General features: G+C 61.6%; 1 protein-coding gene across 1 annotated transcript; it reads right to left on the bottom strand.

The window, feature by feature from the left end:
- Positions 1–599: 599 nt before the first annotated feature.
- SHISA8 (shisa family member 8) lies at positions 600–10,386 on the bottom strand. Its single transcript, XM_055809349.1, is given in 5 exon segments — positions 600–1,055; positions 1,676–1,781; positions 1,783–1,817; positions 1,926–2,050; positions 9,317–10,386. Coding segments are annotated over 5 exon segments (1,131 nt in total). The 5' UTR covers positions 9,865–10,386; the 3' UTR covers positions 600–738.
- Positions 10,387–11,463: the final 1,077 nt, after the last annotated feature.

The raw sequence follows: 11,463 nt of genomic DNA, 5'->3' as shown, positions 1-11,463 counted from the left end.
GTTTCTCTGCTCCCCCTGGTAAAGCTCTGTCAGAACCATTAAACTTCAGAGGAGATCTGGTTTTCATGTAGCTGCTCAAAGGGTTTTGCAGTTGGCCCTGACAACTGTATTCCCACCATGTCCCCCATCGGGGGGCTTCCCTAGGCCCTGTGCAAGTGGGCTTTGCAGCCTGCTGCCCGTGGGGAAGGGGCTGGGGTTTTGGGAGCAGCGCAGAGTTCCCCAGCCGATCCATACCAAGGCTGTACAGTTTAATGGTTTATTTATTGACAAGGTGGAGGCTGGGACAGTGGGGAATGGGAGGCTGGGGAGGGAAGGAGGCTGCTTGGGCTCTGCCGGCAGCACCGCGACGGTGCTTTGAGTCCATTGCTCTTCTCCTACCCGGTCGCGGGAGCAAGGTGGGGGTACCTGGCCCCGGCAGGACATCCCCCCGCATCCCTGGGGGCTGGCATCGGACCCCCCATCCCCTGAGCAACGCACTGCTCTGCCAGTGTGCCCCCGGCTCAGCCTCTTCATGGGACAGGCTGAGGCTGGCTGAGACTTGTTGCCCGGATGAGAGGGACAGCCTGGCCCACAGTGCCGCCTCGGGGTGAAGCGCAGCCGGCAGCCCCCATCCCCAGGAGAGGGAAGACAAGACGGCGCTCGTCCCGCCGCGGCCAGCTGGGTAGGACCTGGATGCTCTGCCGTCAGCATGCTCGGGTGAGGGGCAGCCCCAGCCCCGGTCCCCGATGGTGCCAGCTGTCAGACGGTGACTTCGGTCTTGCTGTTGGTGGCGAGGTGCCGGGGGGGCTGCCCGTACAGCGGGGCGCTGGGGCCGAAGGCCTCGGGCGGCCCCTCGGGGCACAGGGTGGCCAGGCCGGGCCGGCGGGGGCCACGGGGGGGGCCCCCCTCCCAGCCCCCCGGGAAGGCCGGGCCCCCCGGCAGCTTGGGGCCCTTGGCCTTGGCTGTGGGGCAGCTCTCGGGCAGCAGCGGGCCCTCGGTGGGCAAGAAGGGCAGGGTGCTGGTGGGGGGCACCTCTGGCCCCCCGAACCGCCTGTAGAAGTCCTCGGGGGCGCTCTCTGTGGGGACAGGGGTGCGGTGTCACCCCACAGGTACAGCCCTCCACCGGCCCTCGGGACTGGGGGGAGGCCGGGGGGGCGGGGCGGGGGCTCTGGGTGGGATCCTGGGTGCGGGGGGATCTTGGCCATGGATTGCTGAGGGGTGCTGTGGGGTTTGGGAGGTCCTGGGCACCGATTCATTCGACACCGTAGCGTGTGCATGCGAGATCCTGAGCTCTGGCTGGGTGGGCAGTGCTGCACGTCTGTTGGGGGTCCTGGGTGCTGACTGCGTGGGGGGTGCAGCGGGTCCATAAAATCATTTAGGTTGGAAAAGACCTTTAAGATCATTGAGTCCAACCGTAAACTTAACGCTGCCAAGCCCATGGCTGAGCCGCGTCCCCAGCTCTGACTGGCTGGGGTGGGCAGCGGGTCCATGTGGGATCCAAGGCGCTGCCTGGCTGGGGTGGGGGGGAGCTGCAGAGCCTCCCCCACGAGCAGCCGCCCCGGCAGCCCTGGGGGACAGGGGTGCTCATCCTGCCTGTGCCCCTCGGTGAGCCTCCCACCCCTCCCACCCCATCTGCAGGGTCCCTGGGGTGCATCCCCCCCCAGCTGCTACCCCAGCCGGCGGCAGTGGCACTCACCTCCAGCCTTGAGGGTGGTGTAGGCGGTGTAGGCAGGGGCTGGCGTGCCCAGGCTGCTGCCCAGGGGCAGGCTCTTGCCGTGGCCGTGGGGCCGCCCCAGCGGGGGGGGCGATGGCCACTGCGTTGTTCAAGGGCGGCTTGTCTGGGGGAGCAAAGGCAGGCGGGCGGGGGGGTCAGCCGCAGGCAGTGCCTGCCCACTGCCTTTACTCACCCAAGGGAACTTACTTTCCCCCACCGTGCTAGTGCTTACCTGTGCTGTTCCTGGGGGAACCTCGGGCCAGACCCTCGCCCAGTGGGACCTGCATGCCCCCCATGAGACCGTCCACATGCTCAGAGGGGCCAAGGCCCGGCTGCTTCAGCAGGTCTGTCAGTGTCCTGGGAAGAGGGGTGAAGGGCTGTTAGGGCGATACCCCACTCCCCTGGCCCCACTAATGAATCCCAGCCCCGACACCCCCCCTCTTTGGAGGCAGAGCCGGGTAGTCTGGGGCTAGGAAATGTCTGCTGGGAGCAAGTAGTGCACCCAGGCTTCTGACCTAGCTTTTGCATGGAGGCTGGCGAGCCCCCCACCAGTGAATTGGGGTCTGGCTGGGGCTGAGCCCTCCTGGAGCCGGGAGCATCAGCAGGTGAGGGCAGTGAGGGAAAAATGTGACTTGGAGTGGGCTGCAAGGGTACTACGAACAGAGTCGGAGGAAGCCGAACTGACAGTGGCTAGAACAACGCCTCAGGGATGCTACCCCAGAGCTGAGAGCCTGGTGGAGGGAGGGGACAAGGGAGGGGACACTTTGTCCCCTCAAAGTCCCTTCAAAGTGGAGAAGAGCCCGAGGAAAGGATTAGAGAGGCCACTTGTGCCTCTTCAGGGAGGAGGACGAACTAGTGGCAGCTTAACGCCCTCCTTATAAGTAACGGCATTAAACATTAAACACCATTACATAAGATAAAGCCCTATTTCTTTTAACGTTTGTGGACAGAGATGCTGCAGATGTGGCCCACTGGCAGTGCCAGAGCAGGGCATACTGGCAATGCCAGACTGGGGCATGCCAGCAGTGCCAGAGCAGGGCACATCGACCATGCCGGAGCGGGGCACACTGGCAGTGCCAGAGCAGGGCACATCGGCAATGCCAGACCAGGGCATGCCCAAGTAGTGTTGCAGCCTTTGGCAGCAAGTTGTGGCGCTGGCCAGGATGCTGTTGTTGACATGGGGCTTCACAATGAGAAGACATGTCATTCCCCCTGTAGAGACCGGTCCTGTGTGACTGCAAGGGCACAGCAGTGTCCAGTCGGGGCTTTTCTTGGCTCCCTAATCCCCAGCTCACTGTCAGCATGCCTTGCACCTCGAAGGCTCTGGCTGTCTCATAGACACACACCAGGAGCTGCGGCAGGAGCTCACAGTTAGCAAGTGGCTGGACGATAAACAGCAGATTAAATTCAACGTGCATAAATGCAAATTGGAGTGGAAGGGGGGAATAATCCTGACTATGGATGTGTCAGCTCATGGCTCTGGAGCGCTCATTTTAGTGAACCCAGTGTGGGGAATTGCCAGGGAAGGCAGTGAGATCAACAGGGAAAGCAGTGGGTTATGCCCACAGGTGCAGATGCTCAAGACGCCCTGAGGGCTGTTCCTGGGACGTTTTCCTGCCCAGTTTGGATCCAGTCAACATCATAGGACGAAGGCAAGAGCAAAGCTACAAGGGAGAGTTGCTTGCCCTTTGGGTTAATTTCACATCATTCTTGGGGAGCTTTGGATAACACCCCCCTGGGATCACTTAATTTCCAAATAGGCCAACAGGACACTCATGGAGCCGAACAAATTGAAATGAGGGAAGAACAATAACCCCTGGCACCAGTATATACTAGGGGCTGACCAGCTGGAAAGCAGCTTGGCAGAAAAGGGCCTGAGGATGCTGGTGGACACCAAGCTGGCCATGAGCCAGCAGTGTGCCCTTGGGCCAAAGGCGGTGAATGGTCAGTCCCTGAGGCTGCGTTAGGCAAAGCATGCCAGCAGGTGTGCTGGCTCCGTCTCTGGGCTCCCCTGTACAGGAGAGACATGGACATACTGGAGAAAGTCCAGCAAAGGGACACAAAGATGATGAAGGGACTGGAACATCTCTCTCTTGAGGAGAGGCTGGGAGAGCTGGGACTGTTCAGTTTTGGGAAGAGAAGGCTCAGGGGGATCTTAATCAATCTGTGTGAATATCTGAAGGGAAGGTGCAACAAGGACAATGACAGGCTGACAAGAGGTGACTAGCACAAACTGAAACACAGGAAATTCTGTTTAAACAGAAGAAACAACCTTTTTTCCTGCGAGTGTAGTCAAATTCTGGACCAAGCTGCCCAGAGAGGCCATGGCATCTCCATCCTGCAGCTATTCAAACCCCACACCTCCCCAGGAGCCCTCCTGCAGCTGACTGGCCCAGCTCTGAGCCCAGCCAGGCTCCTTTGGCCAGGGGTGCTGCACCCTGAGAAGCTCTGGGCACAAGCCTGGGTGGGTGGTGGGCTGTGCCCTGGCAGGGCAAGGGAAAGACAGGTCCCCTGAGACTGTGGGCACTGACTGTGAACCTGGGGAGCTGCTGTGCCATCAGCTACCACCTTCCCTGAGGTGCACTGCTTGCCTGCCCCCTCCCCACTGGCCACTGCCTGCTCTCGCCTGTCCCTGGGGCCCAGCACTCAAACAGGCTTGTTTCACCAGGAAGTTCAACGTGATTTGACCTATTTTTTTAAGTTGTGGTGGGGTTTTTTTGGGTTTGTTTTTTTTTTTTTTCCCTCAGGTCTATTTTGAAGCTTGAGCAATCCTTTATCTGTGACTTCCTCTCCAGATAAATCCATCAGTGCTCTTTCTCTTAAGCCTGCCCTCCACATGTGCACGATAACAATTAACAATAATGGCACAAGCAGCTCTTAGTGAGCTATTTTGCTAAGGTGAGAAGCATGCACGAGCCCTCAGTGCCGGCAACACCCGGATTCACCCCCTCGACTTGCACCAAGATGTGCAATCAGCCAGGGCTGCACGCCCCCTCCCCATCCTCAGGGAGCCTGGTGCAAAGAGGTGGACCTGGAGGGTGACGCGGTGTTAAGGACCTGCTGTCTCACTGTACGTACTTTTGGGGGTCTTATGAGTCCTAGCCTAGTCCCATGGCTAGGGGCCCTGGGGAAGGTCAGGCCACATCTCCCTAAGTCACTTGTCAGTCTGTGGCTCCAAGGTAGTTTCAGGCTGCAGATGGAGGTAGGGAACACAGGGCAGATGCGGCTTTAAACCTACACTCCTTGTCTGCAACAAAACACTAATGATCAGCACCACTGAGGCCTCCATCCACCAGCACGGCCACAGATGCTGAGCATACAGGGCCATGTGGGAAGGTTGCTTGCTACTCAGCTTGCCTGAGCACAGTCATGCAGCCACCTCCCTGGCAAGCCTGCTTGTGCCGACAGGTGCAACCAAGGTCCCCCAAACCAGCCTGGCATGAGCCCTGAGACCAAGTGACGTGGGAGATCCAGGAGCAGCGACAGAAGCCAAGTCAGCTCCCCAGCAGGAAGCAGCATGCAGTGCTTGGTCTTCCCAAGCCATCCCCAGGGAAGCCGCCAGTGCATGAAACAGAGGTGCCCATGTGGGAGCACGGCCCAGGGCCTGGCAAAGCACCCCAGCCCAGGGTCTGACTTGCTTTTGGGAGGTCTGAGCTCCACACCCCACAAGCCCAACAGGAGAGCAGCTGCAAGTCCTAGGCAAGGGGACGGTGATGGGAGGAGATGGGAGTGCAGCCTCCAGAGGAAAGGAGAGATGGAGTGACAGGTGAAGTGACATTGCCCTGAGCTGGACTGAACCCTTGGAGGGGATACAGAAGGTGGCAGTGAGGTTTGGAGTAGAGGCACAGTGGTGGAAAAAACACATGGCATGCTGCAGCTGCGGGTGGGCTGCCACCCCAGCCGGCCACACTGTTTCTGTGCTCAGCAAGAGCATCAGGTTCACCTCCCAGGGTGGGGACGTTTCCCATGTCCCACAGTGCATCTGCTCGGGGCAGGGGGTGCCCGTCCGTGAAACCAAGCAGCGCAGGCACTGTGGGACACCTGCCCACCAGGGCCAGGACACTCGGGGATGCTCAGGAAGGCTTGGGGGTAGCAAGGTGCCTTTGCAAAACTGGAGTTGCAGCTGGGGGTAACGGAGCTTAGGCAAAGCACTGGGTGGTGGGAGTAAGCCCACCTGGCTGGACATCATGTCCAGTCTGAGGACAGCAATCCAGGTCCCCCTCCCTGCCAGAGCTGGGTCCCCTCTCTCATCCCCCAGAGAGCCAGGGTGGAATGTGATGACTTGCCACACTGCCTGCAAACACCTTTTCTAGGTCTTTGCTGCCACCTGCTACCATGGGCATTGACTGCAGTCATGGCTGTGGACTGGAGCATTGCCAGAGAAACACCTGGCACAGTTGGATGCACAGTGGTGCTGGGTTTTGGGACCCCAAATAGCACAAGGGGACCCAGAGAGTAAAAAGCCAGCACTGGGGTCTCAGCTACTGTGGCTGCCAGGGCACTGGCTCCCACCAACTGTTTTGCCCCTCTCCAGTATCCCTGCTGCCCCCCAGGATGCTGCTCCTCACCCAGCTCTTCCCATAGGTATGTTCACCCCAGCCATAACCTGCAATCCCTCCCCAGGAGGTTTTGGGGAAAGGTCCAGGGCACGTGCCTGCTCTTGTGCAACGGGCACAGCCAGATCACAGCAGCCCCAAGGACCTGATGTCCCCGGAGATCGGAGGCCTGAAGAAAAACACAGGCAGGTGTCCCTGACTCAATGCGGGGTTTGGCCAGGCTGAGCAAGTACCGGGGACGGGTGCCAAGCGTCAGCCAAGCAGGAAGGAGAGGGGTTTGCGGGAGCTATCATAAAGTCCTGCGGGAGGAAGGCAGATGGGGAGGGGAGGACACACCAGGTAGCTGCAGCTGCTCAGGCACCCACTTCCCTAGGTGAACCAGCAGGCAAAACCAGGAGGAGAAGCTGTGTTGGAGGTGGCTGAGGCATGGGGGTCTCAGGAGAAGCTGGCTCAGGGCACAGGTGTCACCATCTGGGAGGAGCTAGTGGGGTTTCTGCACCTGGTCACTCTTCCTGGGCTCAGATCAGGACCAGGACCATGACAAAAGATGTCTGGAGGCGCAGAAGTGGTTGACCTTGCCCCCACAAGTGGGAAGCCTGCAAGCAGTGGCAGCGTGAGCTATCCTGGGTCAGCAGTCAATGCTCCCCAGGAGCGGAAAAAGCCCAGCAGGAGGGAGGGATGGGAACGGAAACCAAGCCAGCAGTGCAACAGGGAGCTGGCCCGAGGCCACAATGCGGTGCCCAAGGAGCAAATGAGAATCTCCTACCTGAGGCGCTGGGAGGGAGGCGAGGTAGTACTGCCGTGCCTTGGGCCACACGTGGGTACAGGGGCAAGGCAGCTAGAAATAGCCCTGCTCCCTTGGAGGTGTCAAGACAAAATGTATTGCCCAGGCTGAGCGGGCACACAGCAGGATGGAGGTGACAGCATCCCTTTTTGGATGCCTGTGCCATATACCCAGCCTGTGGCACTGTCTCCATCAGCCCAGCACCCAGGAGGCCATGCCAGCCCAGAGCCCTGCCTTGGTGCCCAGGTCTCTGTACCTGATGCACTGCTATGACTTGTCAGTCACTGTTCCAGTGGAACTGGAGCTGCTTGTGGCTTATGCAGAAGGACATAGGGCACAGGAGATGGTGAGACTTCACCTGACTTCTGCGGTGATGGAAGTGCCTTTCTGATTTTGTGCCACAAAAGTGGGCGAGAAAAACTCGCCTTCTTCCAGTCCATGTGCCAGTGCCTGAAAAATCTGTGGCTTTGGGAAGAAAAGGCACCAATCTCCCCAAACTAATCAGGAAAGTTTGGATTTGCACGGGCAAGAGGGAGGGAGGACTTCGGGAAACACATGGCTCCAGCAGCACAGAACTGAGGCTACCCACAGAAAACACTCCCCAGTGAGTGGCAGCAGTCCTGCTGGCAGCTGGTGATGGAAGAAGGCAAGACCCACTGGCAGGGAACGAGGACCCAGGTCCAGGCATCCTGGGAGCCGACCCCTCCCCAAGCACAGTATCTCCTTCCCAGGAGGTCGGTGGGGGAGACAAAAAAAAGACACGATGGCGGGCAAGTGGAAGGGGAGTCGGGAGGCAGGGAGGCTGGCAGAGGCCGTATTGATCTTGTCAAGATGCCAGAGCTTCCTCAGGTGACGTGGGGGGGAGGTGTGCAGCAGCACCCTGCCAGGCTCCCTGCCAAGGGGGACCGCAGCATGGATCCCCTAAAACTGCTTTGCACTGCTCAGGAGGGCCCTGCGACCCCCATCCATGCCTAGATACGACCCTCTTCCAAGCGGGGGGGGGGGTGGGGGGAGTGTCAGCCCCTGCTCCCCTGGGTGGGTGCAAGGAGTGAGGTGGGTCTGACTATGGGGTGCAGTGGGTCTGGAGTCAGGGTGCAGAACCCAGTGGCTGCCCAAGCCCCAGGCAGGCAGGGGGACATGGGCACCCCAGGGGAAGGAGAGAGGGTGTCTGTGCTGGGGGGTGCAATGCGGGTGGCTCCCTGATCATCCCAGTGAAATTATTTCCTCCAGCCCTGTTTTGTTTTGTTTGTTTGTTTTTTTAAGCTAAAATCCATGAACAAAATGGCATAAAAATGGATTTCTTGCCAGGCTCGAGGTCCTCACCGGGAAGATGCAGAGTAGACCCCTGAAATGGGGTGAGAAGCATGTATCTGGAGCCAGGACTGGTGCAGGAGGGAGAGGGGAAGACGCACCGATGGCCACAGGAGCCGAGCAGGAGCTGGGGGAGGCGCAGAGGGTCTCCAGTGCCAATCTGTGCCTGGCACCCTGACCTTCCCCACCACCAGCCCTGTGCTCAGCCCCAGGAGTGGGCTGAAAAGCCAGCAGCAGGAGCTATAGGGTGTGGGGGCCAGGGTGAGGCTGTCCAACTTTCCGCTGGAGGCTGAGCCCCAGGAGGTGTCCAGCCTGGTACCCTCTTGAAAAGGCAATGTCCCACCCCAGTGACCAGAGGCAGGCACCTGTGCACACCCATGCACACACATACACACACACACGCGAGCGCATGTGCATACGCGTGCACACACACACCGAGGAGGCGCAGCAGCCACAGCAGAGCTGTCTTTGCCATCTCATCTCCCCCCACACTGCAAGCGATGCTGAGCCCAAAGGGACTGTGGTCCCGAGTTGCCCCACACGCAGTCAGACCTGCTCTTGCCTTCTCCACATATCGGGAACCACAGCTTGGTTTGCGGGTGGGAGCAGGGGAAAAGCCATGTCCTATAGCTCACATGTCACCCACCCCACTGGCCGATGGGGATAGCTCTCCTGAGCCAGGGACAGGCCTCCTCAAGGGACAGAGCAGGTCATTTTGAGAGGTGACAGGATCACCCCTTCTCGTGGAGGCTGTCCTAGCTAGCAGCCCTCCACGCTGGGACAGGCTGGGGGGGCTGCAGCCAACCCACCCCCGGTGTCTCAGCATGCTGGGATGGGGGGTTTGGGTGTCACCTCACCCTCCTGGCAGCCCCAGGGTGAAGCCAGGGTTAAGCCTGCACAAGGGGCTAGGGACTTGGGCTGCCACCCATGGGGGAATTGAGTGGGGTGGGTGGGGGGACTGGACCCCTTTACCTGGAGACGGTCATCTCTGTCTGGGGACCCTGTGCCTTCTCCAGGCCCAGCTTGGTGAAGATGCCCACCAGCACCATGATGGCCACCACGCCGCAGATGATGTAGACGATCATGTTGGTCTTGTCACGAGTGGGGTCCTCGGGGGTCTCGTCCACCCGGGTGGGTGGCTGGCCCGTGTTGACCCAGTTGGGGGTGTCGTAGTTGGAGCAGCCGCTCTGGTCCAGGCGCCCGGGCTTGAACTGGCAGCAGAAGCGGTACCCGCAGGTCCCGCAGCAGTACTGGTAGATGCCGGCGTTGCAGTTGAACGGCGGGTCCCACTGCCCCATCACGTCGTAGTAACCGCGGCAGCGGTCCCCGCCCGGCGGTGCTGCCCCGGTGGGCGCGGGAGCCGCGGTCTCCGCCGCCGGTGCCTGGCTGCCGTTCCCGCTCTCACCGGGCCCCCCGGTGCTGGGCTCGCCGCTCCACACCCGGCCCGGTTCCAGCAGCACCAGGCAGCAGATACCCACGACGTAGCTCGGCTCCATCCGCCCGCGGCTCCGGGGGGCCATCCGGGCGAGGGGGCGAGTTAAAGCCGCTCGCCCGGGACCGGCCGCATGGCCGCCGAAGAGCCCCCGTGGAGGAGAAATGGGCTGGCGGTGGGGGTGATGGGGGGGAAGGCAAAAAAAAGGTGGGGGGGAAAGAAGTGGGGGCGGGGGGAAAGTGCGAGGGGACGTACCCCCTCCCCGCCTCTGCCGAGGCCGGCCGACGGGCAGCAATTCAGAGCGGGAGGCGCGGCGGGCGGCGGGGGAGAGCCGCCCTCTCCCGCCGGCCGGGGAGGGGGCGCGGCGGCGGGCGGCGGCGGCGGCGGGCGGGCGGGCTGGGGGCCGCTGGCCGACCCATCCCCGCGCCTCTGCCCGCGCCTCCCGGCACCGCGCTCCGCGGAGGGGAGAGGGAGGAACGAGCGGGGAAAAGCAGCGAAAGCCCTTCGCACCGGGGCGGGAGGAGCGGGAGGAGGAGGAGGAGGAGGGGGAGGGCGGGGGGAGGGAGCCGGCGCGGCCAGCGAGGCGCGGGGGGCTCGGCTCCCCCGCCGCCTGACAGCCTCCCGAGGAAACCGGAGAAGGTCCTTCACCGAGTCCTCTGCCAGGCTCCCCGCCGCCACCGGGCGGCAGGACGCCCGCCCTCCCCGTCGGACTGCCGCCGCGGGCGGCCGGGCACGCGTGGCACCCGCCCCACGCTGCCCCCTGAGCACCCCCCACCCCCGCTGCCAGACCCCCGCTCTCCCGGGCGGGAGCGGCGGGGCGCCAGGCTGCCACTTTGGGGTGCCGGAGGGGTGTGTGCTGGAGGGCGCAGCCCCTGGGGCGGTGGGGTGCCCTCCTGCAGCCCCGCGGCTGGGGGCCACGCCGGGATGGGGGAAGAGCAGCAGCCCCAGCCCTGGGTGAGTATCAAAGCATCCCCCCAAGGGGAGCTGTGCACGGGGGGGCTGCAGGACGGGTGAAGTGGGGGGCTACGGGGGCACCCTCAGAGAGGCATCGTTCCCAGACCTGTGAAGATTTTTAGCAAGGCACTGGTGGGCCCCGTGTTTGTGCTTCAGAGTCTGGGCCTCTCTGAGTGATACACACCCACGGCTCTGTTCTCCGGCTGGTGCTGCCCATGAAAGTGGTGTTACTCCTCACTGCCAGGTCCTCTTCCCAGAAGTGTGGGTTTGCTTTCCCTGCTCTGGGGCTGTTGTGGCAAAGGCAGGGTGGGGGAAATGGAGGTGCCATCGATCCCCTTGCCCAGCACTGGCATGTTATACAGCCTGGGACAAGGGTGAGCCGGAATGAGGGGCAGCAACACATGGGAGCTGTGGCTGCAGCCTTGTCATCTCCAGACATTCCTGCATCCTGCCCCAGGGAAAGACAGCAAATTCAGCATCACTAGCTCCTTGGGCAAATCATTGCCTCCGTGCTCTAGGAGAGAGAGGCTGGGTACTGCCTCATCCTGCCTTGTCCTGTCGGTACCCTAACCTGGGGGACAGGGCTGCCTCTGGGCTGCACAGGGCCGGCATGGGAGACCCCAGCCCCCAAGCAAGCAGTGATGCAAAAAGACATTGTAATGATGGAGGTGGGATTAAATGGATTGGGGAGGCTCTTCTCCCTCTGACAGGTGCCTCCTTTGGGCCAATGCTG

The sequence above is a fragment of the Falco peregrinus genome, chromosome 6 (assembly GCF_023634155.1).
Source record: "Falco peregrinus isolate bFalPer1 chromosome 6, bFalPer1.pri, whole genome shotgun sequence".
In the NCBI taxonomy this organism is placed as follows: domain Eukaryota; kingdom Metazoa; phylum Chordata; class Aves; order Falconiformes; family Falconidae; genus Falco; species Falco peregrinus.
The sequence above is the reverse complement of the archived record's forward strand: the minus strand, read 5'-3'. Positions and strand labels throughout refer to the sequence as shown.